A 17060-nucleotide genomic window follows, 5' to 3' on the forward strand; every position below is an offset into this window, starting at 1 on the left:
GTCGCCGACATTTCGTACTGCTGAAGCTCTTATTTTCGATAAGACACGTGGAAAAACCACGCAAAACGACAAAAAACACATACTTTTACCCGCATTTATTGACTTTAAGAAAATCAACAATGTTAACGAAGAAAAAAGTTCAAGCTCATTGCTTGAATACTTTTGTGGTTTTTTTTTTTCGAATTTTTTTTTATTGAACCGGCTGAAAAGAGCGAGAAATTTCTCTTAACATTTACACGTGCCATTTAATCATTTCACTCTATGAAAATATGTGCGCGCTTTTTTTTAAACAAACAAAACCGTTCTTTGCGCAGCTATGTGTTTGTTCATCGATGACATCGACAGGAAACATTTTTGCCATTGCTTCCACCGCCGTTGTTACTGCCGTTCCGTTGTCATTGTGCATTATAGTCTCGCTTTAGCATTTCCAGTTGCAATTGTGTACACTCGCAAATCAGTAAATATTTTCTAAATTTATAACTTCTCACTCCACGATCTTTTTTGTTTTTTTTTTATTATTTTGAATTGGAAATTAAATGTAAGCAACTCGACGGCAGAGAAAAAAATCAACGACAACGAATCGAAAGCAAATGAACAGAAAAATGTTTCTTGTGACTTATTCACGATGCAAATATGCTTTATGGTTTTGGTTGTGTTCGTTTGACATATTTTTCTGCAAAGCGATATTTCGTTGCAGCAAAAAAAAAAAAACAGTAACTGTCGCTGAAAAGAAGAAGAAACGGCGTGCAAGAAAATCATGAAAACCGATCATGGTTAATTTGAGTATTGTAAATCGGCCCATGAAAACGAAGATGAGAACGCGACATATTTGACTAAAAACGAGCTCAATGACTGTTGACTTTAACCTTTTCCGTTCGTGTATCAAGTTTATTCTTGCGCGCGGTTTCGTCGAAGAGAAAAATTCACGAGAATTTTTTAAATTTTCCATTGTAGTCTGTGTATATCTGTGTAAATGTGTGATTGCCGTCATTGGCGCTCATGAGAAAGCGCAAATCATTTAGATCATATTGTACAATCTTTGTCGCATCTTGTTTGTCGATACGATTTGGATCTGGTGATGCGCTTTGGCGCACAGATTTTTCTGCTATAAAAGTTCGGAATAATTCATCGATAGTTAGCTTCTGTCGGGTCATTAGAAAGTTTTGTGGCTCTCGTAAAAATCCGTGATTGGAATCAATTTCGGTTTATTTTACCATTTAAACCGGCATTATTATGAGTTTTTTCTTCTTCTTCTCTCTCTCTCTCGGTCTCTTAAACTCTGTCGATCTCTTCATTTAGCTATTGTTACAATGTTTAGTTCAAAAATGTGATCTGAAATGACAATAAGCGCCGTAAGCATCATACAATACACTGAGAAGAAAGATTGTTTTCACACCATTATCACGTGTAATTGAGATATTAAGCTACGTTTTCTTATGGCAAAAAATTCTTCAATTGAACAATAAATCATTATCACTATTGAACAGTTTGCGTATCAAATTGAAGATGAAAAAATTAAACGATAGACAGCACACATATCGAAAAATGTAAACGAAAGGCGGACGTTGAATGCCAAAAATAGAAGTAGAAAGGTAGTTGCATTCACATTGCATTTTGCACCATAGCTTGCCATACTTCCACTCTAAATGCAATCAAAGTGTTAAATTATGACCATATGAGTGAAAACTCAATTGATTCTATCTTTTTTTTTTTGTTTTGCGAATATTTCGTTCGTCATGCCGCATTCATGTGCATTATTGAGTCCCAAGTTTTAAATGTTCAGCCAATTTATTGAGACTCTTCGGTTATTTTTATCTTTGTGATTTCATCATGTTGTTGAATTTTGCGCATCATCGCACTCGTAAATAACGACCAATGAAAATGAAAACGAAATTCAAGTCTCATTACAGTTTGTGCGTTGTTTTTTCGCCTCTTTTCTCCATGATTGAAAGGAAAAAGTGAATGCAATTAAATTTTTTCTTGCTTCTTTTCGTTGTTAAAGTCACATAGAAAATATCATCAGGTTCATCGATGAACATACCGTAAATGAACGCGTGTTGCAAAAGCTGCTTGTTTTTTTAATGATGATTAGATCTCAACAATGTTTCTAAATATAGATAAACGATACAGAGAGAGAGAGAGAGATTGGCGAGTGCATAAATTTTATGCATTAGCGTATATCAACATAGAAGCATTATAAACACTGGCTTCCCTCTCTCATCCGGTGCACGCGTGAAGTGAACACTAATGTACATGTCTCTCAAGTGATCGTTTTCACATCGTATCATCGATCGTTACCATTAACCATTCCGATATGAATCGTTTGATATTGAACCGTGCGAAAATTCATCAATATGCTGCTGCTGCAACCATACCAACTTTCTTTTACAAAAATCTGTCGAACACATGTGCCATATTATGAAATGTTGAATGTAAAAATGTCTGCATTTTGAAATGAAAGACGACGAAGAAAAGACAATATTATAATGCGATGCTGTGAGGAATTGTTCCGATTGTAGAAATGCATCGTGTCATAAATGCCCAAAGCAAGTATTTTGCAATATGGTTAAACTGTCGAAGTAAAATGGACTTTAACAACTTGATAATAAAACAATTTGAAAAGACGATGAAGAAAAGAAGACGAGCTGAAAAGGCTTCAAAGAAAGATAAAACGAAAAATTGTCGAATATGTGTGTGTGTGCAACACTTTTATTGCTGGTGCATTATGTTGTTGCTGACAGTGGTTTGTGCTCATTTCACGCAACGCTCATCCATTGCTGTACAAATGGCTTAAACACTTAGTTTGGGCTTGCGCGTGATTAATTTCCTTAAAAATCGCGTAATCAACAAAAAAGTACGATAAAATAAATGAACAAAATTTATCGAATTTAATTCCGCATACGAAAAACTAAAGGAAACAACAACAATCACGAATTAAAAAAAATCACAACGTAGAAAATATACACATACACACACACGAACACACCAAGACATTAACGAGCTACATTGCGCGCTTTGTTGTGCATTGAAAATGCCGACATGATTTTTACCACCGGCGCAGCAAAATCGGTTGTCTCGTAAACAACGTGCACACCATCCAACGTCGCAGGTTCACAAAAATTGTGAACAAAATGTGGAACGTCTTCTGTGAACGCGCTCACGCTAAAATACTTGGGTCAATTTACGATTAACGTAATAAAACGTAATTGTAAATATTTCTGCACTGTTGCCATCAAAGCAAATAAAGATTCGCACACACAAAGATGGCATGTAAACAAGCAGGCAGCCGTTCAGCCGTCTTGGCTGCTTACTCATTTTTTTCTCGATGATTCTCGGGCCAATTTTCGAGTTCGAGCAGCGTATGAGCGTTGCTGCCTTTTCCTGATTTCAATGCGTTTCACATTCGGTGTGTGCTTCTTTGTTTTTACGAAAGAAAAACGCGTGCTCAATCGAAGCAATTTATGCACCTTATTATGATTATTTATGTGATTTAAAATAAAAACCCATTATTTTAATCTTAAACCGCGGCAAGCAAACCAAAAAAAAATAATAACAACAACAATTACAAGAGAAAAACAAAGCACACGAAAAAAAAATTCACTCGCGCGCAATCAATTCAACAGAAACAGAAAATGATTTTCAGAGCCGTGAAGCCACTTTTACTTAAATTTTCTTCCGAGACGTGCAATCATGTTACGTAATATGCATCGATGCATTCCGAAGCGAAACCAAACTCATTTACACTGATGACTATCACGTACATATAGAGTTTTGCACAGCTATTTATACACATAAATTATATTTCAATTGAAATGTATGAGGGGTGTTTGTAATGTTCTTGTCGATATGTTTTTAATAAGTGACGGAAAAAAATAGAGAACAAAAAAAAAACTAACGACTAAGAATAAAAAGAATCTCGGCAAATCATTATCATGTGAATTGAGGCGATTTGCTTTTATAGCAGTGAATTCATTGCAATGTGTTCACTCACTCAGCTCAAACTCTGGTTTGTGCCTTCTTCGGAATTTTTTTTCAGTTCTTTCGTTTTCATTACATTTTGTAATTACGCCAATGAATATGCACATATCTATTGTGAAAGAAAGAAGGCAACAGAGTGGCGCGTGCAATGGCATATGTCCGTATGCGTGTCATTTCATGTGAAGTAGGTACATCTTAACAACGAATCAAAGTTTTAAAACAATAAAAAAAAGGTTCCTTTGGGTTCTTTTTTCTCGTTCGTTAGATTGTTCATTCGAAAATGGTAAATTGTCAAGCAATTGACATAGAACGAGTCAAGAAATTCTTTCCGAGAATGTATCCGTTGAAATTGTTTCCAGCTGTGTGTATTGTGTATATGTGTGTGTTCTTTTTCTATGGCATTCCAACTGAGCAAATATAGAATTACCATGTCACAAAAATAAAATAATCAGTTTTACAATCATCTCATTGCTGCGAGAATTATGCACCGAGATTCACAAGAACACATTTTCGAAAGTAACACGGAAAGCGCGTCAGATGAAGAGAAAAACATGAAAGAGATCGGGATGGAGATGCAGTGCAAAAAAGAACACACACACACACAAAGATCACGGCTGTATCAAATGACAGGCGCTTATTTTTAGGCCTTAAAGTGATATTTTTCCACACATTATCATTTGGCGTCTAAACACACAATCCCAGCGTTTCTCGTTTTTTCCAATTTTTTGTTTTTTTTTTTTTTTTTGCATCACAACCAACTGATATTAAGCAGTTAATTAATTGCTTAATTGTTTACGACCGCATATTCGCATTTCCAAAATACATAAAAATCAATTACACCTTTCCGATGTTGTTGTTGTTGCTGTTATTTGCCAAATGCTCAAGTTTCATGTTTATTTTTCAAGATTAATTCGAATTGAACATTTGTTGACTGTAAATTAAGCAAAATACATTTTGGAATAGTCAGCAAGTGCTAACGATGCGATCTAGTCTAATGCAACGCGTGCTTCTTTCTCTCTTGTCTTCACATTCTCTATAATGTTAACCAAATCATGACACAAAACAAGCACCATGTTCACATTCTCACATAAAATGAAACGAAAATGCATATTTTGCATGCATAAAAAAAACTAGTAAGCAATGCACATCACATTACACTCAAATGGATTGCATTCGTTGAAAGCAACACAACAACAAAAATATATATATGGATACAAACCATGCCAACGATGAAAAAGAAGAATGAAACAGCTTACAAGCATACACAACAAAAATAAAACGATTAGAACATGTACAAATTTGTTATGGGAAAATTGCAATGTATTCCATTCACCAATCAATTGAAGAACATTTACGCATGTAATGTCATTCATCTATGCGTGTGCTGCTAATTGCATTTTAATTTCTCTTTGTTTTGTTTACCTTGGGTTCGACACAACATCTAATGCAAATCGCTTTTTTTCGGTTGTAAACTGTGTCGCCGCTAAGGAAATGAATCAAAAAATAAATGAAAATAAGTAATTTCAATACGACAGACGATCTTACCAAAACAAATATTGGTATTGTTTAAACTTTATTCGCAATTATATTTCAAATTCGTACAGATGGAAGTTTTGCTTTGAATAAAATAGATACTTGAAATTTGTTGGTTTATGGCTTCAGAAATATCTACATATATCTATGTACCAATTATGTCAAACTAAATTCATCTAAAACAATCTACACTTATGTAGATTTACACTATTTTTCTTAGTTAAATAGAAAGAAAATATGAATCACTTAGAATAAATCATCATTACTAAATAAATGTCTTCAAATGCGTTACTGAAAAAAGTCAGTCAGCAAAAGCGTTATAAAATATATGGACGATGTCACGCTTTTGTTGGCGAACTTTTGTATATAACGCGTCACATACAGTTTTTGACACTATTGCTGACGTACTTTTTTCTATAACGCATTTGAAGACATTTATCTAGTAATGCTGATTTATTCTATGCGGTTCATATGTGTAATATTTTCTGTGTCGCAGGATTAACATGGATGAAAGATCATAAAATACAACTGGCTTAGAATGTCCATATATAAAATAAATGAAATTTCTAAATCATTAGAATTTATATTTTTAACATTTAAAGCCGATATTACGAAATAGATGCGATACAATTTAAGAAATTAAAAATAATGCATATCATCGTAGTGGAAAATATTATATCATGCAATAACGAAAAAAATTGTCCATTTATCAATATCTACAGCAGCCATAGCTGCGGTTTCGAAGTGATTGTTTATAAAGCCAGTTGTATTATATGAATGAGCGTTTACTTAGCGATTAAAGTTAATGTATCATAATTATTGAAAAAAGTATAATTCATGTAAAAAGATGAAAGAAGATGTTCCGTGTTGAAACGGACTTTACTTTTTGTTCTTCTTTAAAAATGCGGTGATTAAATTGGGGCAATTAATACCATTCTCTGGTTCCCAAGTGTCTTCGGAGGCCTTGCAACCCTTCCATCGGATCAAGTATTCTTTTTTGCCGGCGCGTTTGCGGAAATTAATGATTTTCTCAACCTCCCATTCTTTTTTATCTTCACCATCATCTTCTTCGTCATTATTTTCATCGTCACTTAAACTTTTGCGTGATTTTTTGGCTTTGGATGCCTTCGGTGTTGTACTTGCGGTTCTTTTATTGGATTTATTTGTTGATCGGCATGAATCACGGAATTTCTCGATCAATTCATAGCAATCAACGGATTTTTCCGTTTCCCATGAATTGTCTGATTCGGGCCAACCCTTCCATTTTACCAAAAAGTATCGAACATTGTATTCAATTTTTTCGCCGACAATTTTCTCCACTTCGTATTCCTCGTTATCGGTTTTGTTGCTTTCGTATGCCTTTATAATTTCCGGGCATGACAATGATGATTTTGGTTCCCATGTATCGTCTTTGGCGCCCCAACCCTTCCAGCGAATGCGATAGTATTTTTTACCATTACGGAGTTCATCGTCGATGATTTTTTGTACTTCATATTCTTGTTTTTTTGCTGGTTTGCTCGGTCCTTTTTTCGGTCGGCCTCTCTTCGATTTTTTCTTATCAACCGAATCAGCGCTATCACTCTCAAGCGGATCATCGATAATAGCCTTACGTTCGGCGGCCGTACGTTTTGGTGTGTGTCGCGTTGGTTCCTTTGTTGGTAACGATATGCGTACCTTTAATGAAATGCCATTTTTGTTTTGTGAAAATTTGTCATCATTCCATCTACAGGGTCTAACCATATATACATTAAATTTACTGACCTTCTTTTCCTTCTTCTCTTTGACAACGGTTACCGCATCTGGATGTTCAGCCACATAGCGTTCAATAATTTCTGGACATGATAAATTGTTCTCCAATTCCCATGTATCATCGTCTTCACCAAAATTCTTCCAACGAATTTTAAAATATTTCTTTTTTCCTTTGAATTTATGATCAACGATGTCTTCAACTTCGTAACCATCTTCGCCGCCATTTTCAGTCTCTACAGCGTCACCATTGGTTTCAGTTTTTTCATTTTCATTTTTTGACGCGTCATTTTCATTGTCATTTTCGGTATCAGAATCAGGCAGTGGTGATGGAACTTTACCATTTGAACGGCTCTCGTCGGCTTTTGAACTTAATAGTACATCGAACGGATCGGCCGAACCTGATAATGGATCACCATTTCCAACTTCGGGAGCATCATTTGTTGATGTCTCAGCGGAACGACGGTGCAAATGATCTTTTCGCATGTTTTTAGTTTGTCGTAAGCTACAAAAACAACACAAAATATGATTTTCAGTGAATAAAATCGTTTAAAAATAATATTGTTTAATCATTTAATTTATTATAAATAATATTAACACTTACAATTTTCTTTTTGATGAAACCGTTTGAAAATGATAGTTTCTGCACTTTATTTTTCAAAACAAATTAGTTTGATGATGCCAAACACAGTGTCCAAATGTGAATAAAAGGTAGAAATGGCGCCGATTTTCGCTTGTTGTTGCTTATGCCTATCATTAGAGCATCAATGCATACATTTGCATTTTGCAAAGTTGTCAGCAATGGATTTTAACGTTAAAAAAAAACCGGTAAGTCGTTTGAAAAATACCGGTATTTTTTATAATAAATTGCGTATAATACAATAATTTTTGTTTGCGTTATTTAGAAAAAAAAGAACAATATCACTTTTAATTTCCTTGCATATTAAAAAGTTTTTTAAAACATTTAAATAATAAATAATCTAAAATTTAATTTGTTCTTTCTGGCAACACTTGTATTATTTGAATGCCGCACTGTCGAAGTTCGCTTGATAATTCAAAACACATATGGTGGTCTCTTTCTCTCCACATAGTGTTTACTGTACTTGAAACAGTTTAACAAACATCTTATCGATCCAGACAGTCAGTATGAAACCAACTTCACACCGTATCGCACAACCAATCGAAACGCACTACGTTTGACAGTGATTCAATTGCTGCTCTTAGTCTTTGTATATTTATCCACCTTATTTTTTCTTTAAATTAAAAATCTAAAATGATTGTATCAGTAGATAAATTGGTAATTTTTATTTGTGCATTTATTCAATGTCTAAATCTTTCAGTTGGTAAGTGACTTTTTTTAAGTTTTAACTATTTCATTAAAAGATGTCTATGTTTTTCATATGTGTTGTAATCTGATTGGTTGACGTGGTTCAAGTGACACGAGAATAATCAACTTTGAGTTTCTATCTTCGAATTCAATGAAATCTTATGAAAACATTTAATAACATAAACTTAATATGATTTTTTTTTTTAATTTTAGCATCACACGCCACGCAATTTGTGACATATGGCTCAGTTCTTAAAATATTGAACACTGATTATAATGTTCGTTTACATTCACATGATGTAAAATACGGAACAGGATCTGGCCAACAATCAATTACCGGAACCGAATTGAAAGAGGATATCAACAGTCATTGGACCATTTTGAATTTAACAAGCGCATCTTATCAACGCGGGTAAGATAAAACATACCAAAAACCAGCTGAACACTCCTATTAATCTCAAAATACTGGTTTTTATTCAGGCAACCCGTGAAATGTGGCGATACTATTCGTTTACAACATTTGTCAACCAAAAAGAACCTGCACTCACACCACTTCCAAAGTCCATTGTCTGGAAATCAGGAAATCTCATGCTATGGCGAAGACGGTAATTATTATTTAAAAAAAATCCGGTTTAATTTTTTTGTATATATTAAGATTTTTGGTTTTATTTGCAGGTGTTGGAGATAGCGGGGATAATTGGAAAGTCATTTGCTCTGACGATGTTTGGAATCGTTCAAATTCGGTGAAATTTCAACACATCGATACAGACGCCTATCTATCTGTGAGTGGGCGAACATTTGGCAGGTAAGAGTTTTTTTCCTCTCGGGCACATTTTAAGCAATGAACAATTCTAATTGTTTGTATGTTTAATATTAGACCAATCAATGGCCAAATGGAAATAGTCGGAGTTACAAATAGCTACAAATCAACGGAGTGGAAAGCAGCCGAAGGTATTTTTGTGCATCCAAGTCAACAACCACTCAAGAAACACGATGAACTTTAAATCTGTCAAGATTTGATCATTTTGGGGCATTGCTTCATATGTACAAACATAGTTTGCTTACTGATTTTCCGCATATCGAAGCAAACACTTAAATTTTAGTTAAATTATAATGAAAAGAATATTATATTATATGCAAATGTCGAGTGTGATTTGTGAACTTGTAAATGTAACCAAAAACAAACTGAAAACATCATTTGACTCTCAATACTGATTTCACAATGTGCATGTGATACAATAGAATTTGCGTTCCATGAAATAAAATGAATATAATGAAACAGAGTAAACTCATGAGTTTTTCCATGTTTTTTTTTTTCAATAGGGATGGATGACTTTGATATCTGTAAAACCGTTGAAAACGTTGGAAAATTTATTTGAATAGTTTTACAATTTCGGTGGCATTCAATTCCTGCCCTTCACTTAATGAATATTATTAAATATAAATTGTAATTTCAGGCTCATATATTCCAATTTGTTTTTCTTTACAATTCGTCTATTGCAATGGGTCTTGTAACATGTTATCTTCATGACACCTTGAATGTAAGCTGAGGAAGAGAAAATTTGAACATATGTTCATCGAATTAATGGACTCATACACTGAAACTCGCATTTAATACATAAACAGGAAAACATTGACGTTCTCGAAACCAATTCGAAGATGAACACACAAAAAAAAATGAAAACAATTCCAAATACTCAACAGCACAACATACACATACACATACAACAATATGTAACATACAAAGTGAGAGATATGAAGTACGCATGTCTTTTTCCGTCACTTTTCATACGTTTGAAGCCCAATGTCAGGCAATAGACACCAATACATGCACGAATGGGAAAAATTTCACCACCAAAAAGATAACCGTATTACATATCGTGTATTCCACATTTTATGTGAGCCATAGTATGATAATTTTCGAGCACAAGTCGTCACAAATTGAAGTGCAGTGAAAGTGAACGGAATCTGTCATGGACACACCAGTAGCATGATTATCATTATTTTTTAAAATCATAAATCGAAAATTTACACAAGATCTAATCGTTGAAAATGATTTGCAATAAAAATGAGTAAATTCAAACGTTAGTTCATTTAAAACATAATAAAATATCAAATCACATCACGTTTTAGTTTGTTTTTATTGTGAAGTGATCAATAGTAAATCACGATAACGAACGAATTGAACAAGAAAATCAAGTGAATGATGGTGTCAATCAATTAAGTTTTCCACATCATTTTTTTAAACACATTTGTTTTTGTTAATTTTTTTTCGAATCAAAAACAAAAATCTCTTGCTCATTTGCAATTCTACCTTTTTTGAGAATTTATCGATTTATAAATATTTTATAGACATTCATCAAAAATCTTGTCACGCTTGGTGAAAATTGATTTGTTTATAATTCCGTTGAAAAAAAATGGTCATTCATGTCAATTAGAATTTTATGCGAGAAAAATAAAGTCGCACACAAAACGTACAGACTCTGATAGACTTGATTATTCAATACCATTTTTATACAAAAGTTTTTAGTTAAAATTCAAGAACAAAAAGAGAAAACAAACCCAATTAAACGCAAAAATCATTTGCACCGTTGAATTCGTCAATTATTTTGTTTTCGTGTTGAATGCGTGTTCGTTAAAATCGAATTTGTTCACGTCAAGTGCTTAATTCTAAAGAAAATTAATTTGTATCGACAACTGGTCGGATGGTCGTCAAGGTGTCGTAAAGTATATATTTGTGTGAGAGGGTTGGAGTTATCAGAAAAGCAGGAATTTACACATCAATCAACCATAAAATGTAAGTACAGTATTAACCCTCTTTCCAATTTTATGTATTCGCTTTTGTCTTATCATTTCTAACGGACTTCATGTGAAGTGCGAACATTTCAAATGCGTAATGGAACATTTAATTGTGCGAATGATTTTCGTGTGTAAGGAAATTGTTGTTTTATTTCATCGTTAATAATGATAATTGTTGTTGAAAGTGGATTAATTTCATATTTTTCGAGGGTTGTTTGCAAATATATTGTTCCAAAAGTTTGTTGACAAATGCATGATAAGTTACGATGTTATCTGGTTGAGATATAAAAAGTTTAGTTTGGATGTCAATTAACTTAACGACAATTTATGATATGATTTTGACATTCACGGATGATAGAATCGATTGTGGTATCGATTTTTTTCTTCTTCTCTCTCTTCAATAAATAAAAACAAATAAATAACACATAGATGTTGTGATAAAATGTCTATCAATATAATTCGATGGTAAAAATATAAGATGTTTGGTTCGTAGTAAATGGAAAAATTGTTTAAATAACATTGCAGCAGAAGAAGTTTGAACGGAAAGTAGCTTTAGCAACAACATCAACAAAAGCAATCAACACACGAACGTACGTTCTCTGCGAAAGTCGCTGCTTCTCTTTTTTTCTGATTCAACTTTATCCAAGTGTCCTTCAAAAGAACATTGAATACTTGTACACAAGCATGCACACAGACAATCGTCATCGTATCTATATTATATGAATATATACGCATACCACCTTACGTTCGTTGTATATATTTTTGAATGTTGTCGATTTTAACTGAGATCGTCCAATATCGGTGGTTTCTTCTTGTGTTTGTATTGCTTCTATATATATGTGTGTGTGTCTGTGTGGTGAAAAAACAACACAGAATTTTCATTCGTTTTCATTGAATTTTCTCGCATTGTACCCTCTATTTTCCGTAATTGCTTTTCATATGAAGCAATAGCAACAGACACAAAAAAACGAAACTTCGGAAATCGAAAAATATTTATGACTTGTATCCGTTCGCGCCTCAACATTTTATTGGCAAAACTAAAAAAAATGTGACCAAAAATATATCAAATAAAATAGAGAGAGAATTTTTTTTGGGTAATTTTTAAGGGTTTCAATGCATGCACACCAAATTGATATTCAACCGAATACAGTTTGTATTTCATTTTGTGGTTTCAATAAAAGGTATCACTTCAAAATGACTGGAACAGTTGTATTGTCATTCATACGATGTGGAGAGAGAAAGCGACGGAGAAATAAGTTCACATTCATCCTTGGGCTCGGTTCATATTTTTCATTTGTTCTCTAACGAATTTTACTTGAACCATTATCAAAATATCATTTGATCCGTTTTTCGGTTGTGTCACTGTGGCAAGTGTTTTTATACGCCAACATCTACGAATGTTCAACCACTGCTATATGCCCATGCCGTCTTTCTGTTAAATTTCTATTTGGACAAGCTTTGAATGATTCGAAAACACGGTTTGTGTGTATGTGCGTATTTTGCACAAACGAGTGCGATGACAATATTTTGAGAGATGAGCACGGATTTTATACAAGAAACGACTGTAAGTTATGACAAAAAAGGACAATGTTTGACGTTTTTCGATTCTCTTTTGCTCGGCAAAATTTTCGAAGCAGTATAAAATGTCGTGCAGTTTCTACAAGGATCGATGTAAACAGAAAGCAATTTTATTACACAAACAAAAAAGTTTTTTAATTTTCTGTATTTTATATAAACAATATATAAATCTCACGTCATCCACTCTAAGCTAAACGAATCCCTTTTGGTAATCAGAATTGAAAGACGGTTTGGTATATAGAGCGCATAGCTCTTTGTGTGTTACAAACTCAACGTAACACTGAATTCAATTAGTTTTAAAATATGATTGCAGCCATTGAAAATACAGCTCCCCAAAAATAATAATTATGACGAAAGGGTTTTGATATTTTCCGTTCAATTTTTCGGTTGAATTTCGAAAACTCGATGCTATTATAGATGAAAATATAAAGTGTCTGATCAATACTTAGAGCAGAGCTAGCGCTTAGAAAGAGCTGACTAATCCATGGTTGGTATAAAGAAAAAAAATCTGGCATTCCCATTTCTATTATATGTATCGAAAATTCACAGTTCATTACCGTTAATTAAACTTAATAAAATATGTGTGATTTGCTACTGTACGGCCTCTTGAACGTAATCTCAGCCAAAGTGAGCCAAATTGATGTTGAATAATACACAATATACACTTTTTTCTTCCATTTTCCCCGAATTGTGTTCAAGTAAAGCGTTGTCATGCCAAAATGAAAAACATTCGCTCATTCTTGAGCCTAGCAAATTAATGAAAAATGATATACAGATAACGAACAGAGATAATGACCATACCTTTGGTGTGAAAAGCTTAATGCATGATGCGAACATTGCCGAAAGGAGAAAAAAAAGCAGCGAAATTGAAAATTGGAAAAATGAAAAAAGAGAACAAAAAACGAACGAAAACTGGGTTGACACGCGTGGGTGCGTGTAAAAGTGTCGATGCCTTTCATTATGTTTATATATGCGACACAATATCGATACCAACAATGATAAGTTACGAAATGACGAAAGAAGAAAAGTAAAAGAAAAAAATCGAATCGTGAAAATCAACAACAACAGTCAACAACAGTTTAAGAGTAAATGAAAGAATAACAAATTCAGAGTATATTCTTATATGTGCAAGGCAATGAACGCAAACATGTTTGTTTGTTGAAAGAGCACATAGATAATTGTGTCGGTGCAAAAGTTTGTGTGCTAGCCAAAAAAAAATGCCAAAGAAAACTAAGAACGACACCAACGAATCAATAATGTTCATTTAGTCGGATCGCCTGGTGCGTAGTTTCAAGCACAGAAAAAGAAGGTTGAAAGAAATCGAAACATATCGTCCATGCGTGTAACCTCAAGAGTATGTATAAGGAAAAATCAACTTTTTTCCTAATTTGATACAATCTTCTCTCTCTCTCTCTCTATTTTCTTTCAGCTGTTTGATATCAGACTAACGTTGGTTCAATTCCATCAAAATTCTTCCACAGCTTTTTTTCCACATTCATTTATGCGAAGCGTGCGTATTAATTTGTCGTTGACGCGTTCTCTCTCTCTGTGTGTGTATTCTGCATGGACGTGTTTTTCCCTCTTTCAATTTTCACACACCATTTTCTTCTCGCTGAGCAAGAGCTTTTGCATTACCAAATAAAAAAATCGTTGAGGCATTGGCTGGTGCGTATACGTGAAACCCTATGTGCGTGTACATTGTACCACTGCGTATTATATAATCGACGAAGAGCTATGCGTAGATATTGAACCGAAAGAAAAGACAACAACTACAACAATTTTATGTTGAAACCATAGCGAATAAGAGAGACCCAAACGAGAGAGAATATATGGTATAAAAAATGGTTTGTTCGCCTGAAAGCACAGCATATACAACTTGTAAAATGCCTCTTTCTCTTTCGATCATGTCTTTGCCTCGCATCTATTTGGTCGTTCTTTATTGTTGCAAAGAAAGAAAAAAACCAAACTGGATGGAGTGTGAGCCTGTTTTCAAAACTTTTATCTGATACGAACAACGTTGATATGTAAATATATACTATGTATAAATGTTTGTATATATTTGCATTGTGTACTGAGATATGGGAATATTGCATGACCGTTAGATGACTGTTATGTTGTTGTTGTTTTTATTGCTGCTGTTACTAATCATTCGAAACGCAATTTTTGATGAGCATTTCATTTGTTATGGTTTTTCTCGTAGCTGCAAACGTTGCTACTAGTCGTAGCAACAGCAGTAGAAGCAGCGACCGCAGAGGTAAAGGGAACAGCAAAAGCTTTTTGCTCCTGTGTATTATTCGACGTCGACTCCGTTGCTACTATTGCTTGATTTGATGGTCGATGTGCGTTGTGAAGCGTATAAGATGGGTTAGGCACAAGTCAGCGATAAGAGTGTAAAACTATGAAATAGACAAGGGATAAGTACTTTTCGTAGGCCATGGAACAATCGAAAAATCTATATTTCGTTAGTTGGTCCCGAAAACTTGATGTGCGCCTTATATGAATATCATCGTTGTGTGTTGAGTGTTTGTTGTGTGCGCGGATGTGTATGTTGTGTATATGAATACGCGCACAATATACATATTATAATGCACATGGATGATGATAAGTCTTCGTTAGATGTTTGTTGAGTGCGATTGTGTATATTTAGGTAAATGTGCTTTATTTCTCTTCTGTTCGATGTTCTTCTATATATTTCGGATAAAATACTTGTTCCAAGCACAGATATTTTACGCGTTATATAAATTTCTTCAAATGTATGTGAGTGACTTTTTTTTATGTGTTCCACATTTGTTGTTGTTGTCATTATTTTTTGTTTGTCGGAGGTTTTTTTTTCATTTTGTTGCCCTTATCACAAGAGACCGAGACATTTTTCGTGCGAAATGCTTCTACGTTTCGTCTTGTGATTTGATTCGTTAAATGTGCTTTGAATGCCACTATATATTTGGGTTTACGTGTTTGTGGGGGAGGTCAGTGATATGTGTACGACGCATTCATCAACATTTGATACGCACAATAGACCCGAAATTCTCTCCCTGTCGTGAATAAAAAGTAAAAGAAAAGCATCAAAATGCTTGTGAATGTAATAAAAAGAGTGCTCCCAGTTGATTGTAGATTCGATTCGTTTTTTTCTCTTGATATCATCTATTTTACTTGGAAACATTTAAGGCGTCATTTTTGGCACTCACGTTTTCCAATTTTTTCCCACGCACACATTGTTGATGTTTTCTCTGTTGTCGTTTTGGTTAGAAATATTTTTCTTTGCGTGCGGTCAGTTGTAAATAAGCTATCTTACTGTGGAGAATGGAAAAAGTAGGAAAAAACGAAGAAAATGGATTCGCTTGTTTTGTATGTGTCCACCTCATGCCATTTCGGATGGTCGATATTATTGGGAATTCAAGTCACTTTTACACACGGATTTCGATCGTCGAGTTTTTATTTTGTTGATTGTTTTCGCCTAACAGCCACACAGAATTTTCCGACTGATATTTATTGTGGCTATCAACGATTGATCAATATTTATGTCGTAGATAGTAACACAAAAAAAATCAAAATTGATTTGGTCGATGTGTTTTTTCCGTTCGCTATCGTACATAGGATACTCGGTTAGATGGAATTTCCCGGTGTTTTTGATTTCTATTTTTCTCCTCACAGAATCACATTTGTTTTTCTCATTACAGAAAAATATTCCACAGATAAATGACATACATATTATTTCCAACATGCTCAATGTATCTGTGTCCTCTTTTTCTGCTATCTAATTTACAATCTGCTTTTTCTCATTTTTATTTCTGCTCTCTCTTTTTTTTCTTTTATGCAGGTTCGTACTCGTATGTGTAACTATCGATGTATTTATGTGATTGGCTAAATGGATTTTATTATACTATATTATCGTAAAATGCAAAATTAATGGCTAATATCATTATATTAATCAATGTGCTATTTATTGATACTAAAGATTATAATTACTTTGCTGCGAACATTAACTTTAGCCCATCTTCCGTACTCCAAATGCTCTTTTTTTACTATTTTCCACATATTATTACACAAAATATACCAAAGTACTATCTGGACATCCTCTATTCAATATGTTATCCAGTTG

General features: G+C 33.8%; 3 protein-coding genes across 4 annotated transcripts in view; 2 read left to right on the plus strand and 1 right to left on the minus strand.

The window, feature by feature from the left end:
- Window positions 1–5499: 5499 nt before the first annotated feature.
- Window positions 5500–7996, minus strand: LOC116348865 (M-phase phosphoprotein 8-like). Its single transcript, XM_031780044.1, has 3 exons — window positions 7862–7996; window positions 7273–7762; window positions 5500–7185 (listed from the first exon to the last, which is right to left on the minus strand). The coding sequence occupies exons 2-3, from the start codon at window positions 7741–7743 to the stop codon at window positions 6391–6393; spliced, it is 1266 nt and encodes a 421-aa protein (XP_031635904.1). The 5' UTR covers window positions 7744–7762; window positions 7862–7996; the 3' UTR covers window positions 5500–6390.
- Window positions 7997–8399: 403 nt separating this feature from the next.
- LOC116348780 (stromal cell-derived factor 2-like protein 1) lies at window positions 8400–9872 on the plus strand. Its single transcript, XM_031779892.1, has 5 exons — window positions 8400–8600; window positions 8798–8996; window positions 9065–9189; window positions 9260–9389; window positions 9462–9872. The coding sequence occupies exons 1-5, from the start codon at window positions 8531–8533 to the stop codon at window positions 9586–9588; spliced, it is 651 nt and encodes a 216-aa protein (XP_031635752.1). The 5' UTR covers window positions 8400–8530; the 3' UTR covers window positions 9589–9872.
- Window positions 9873–10976: 1104 nt separating this feature from the next.
- The window catches only part of LOC116348735 (TLD domain-containing protein 2), a 95720-nt gene continuing 89636 nt past the window's right edge, over window positions 10977–17060 (plus strand). The window contains exon 1 of one of the 2 annotated variants that reach the window (XM_031779832.1): window positions 10977–11381. The gene's annotated coding sequence lies outside the window, so the exon portion shown is untranslated. The remainder of the gene's footprint in view (window positions 11382–17060) is intronic. The other variant, XM_031779826.1, reaches the window with a different exon arrangement.

The sequence above is a fragment of the Contarinia nasturtii genome, unplaced genomic scaffold (genome assembly GCF_009176525.2).
Source record: "Contarinia nasturtii isolate CC-2019 unplaced genomic scaffold, AAFC_CNas_1.1 Cnas_scaffold_2678, whole genome shotgun sequence".
Classification (NCBI taxonomy): domain Eukaryota; kingdom Metazoa; phylum Arthropoda; class Insecta; order Diptera; family Cecidomyiidae; genus Contarinia; species Contarinia nasturtii.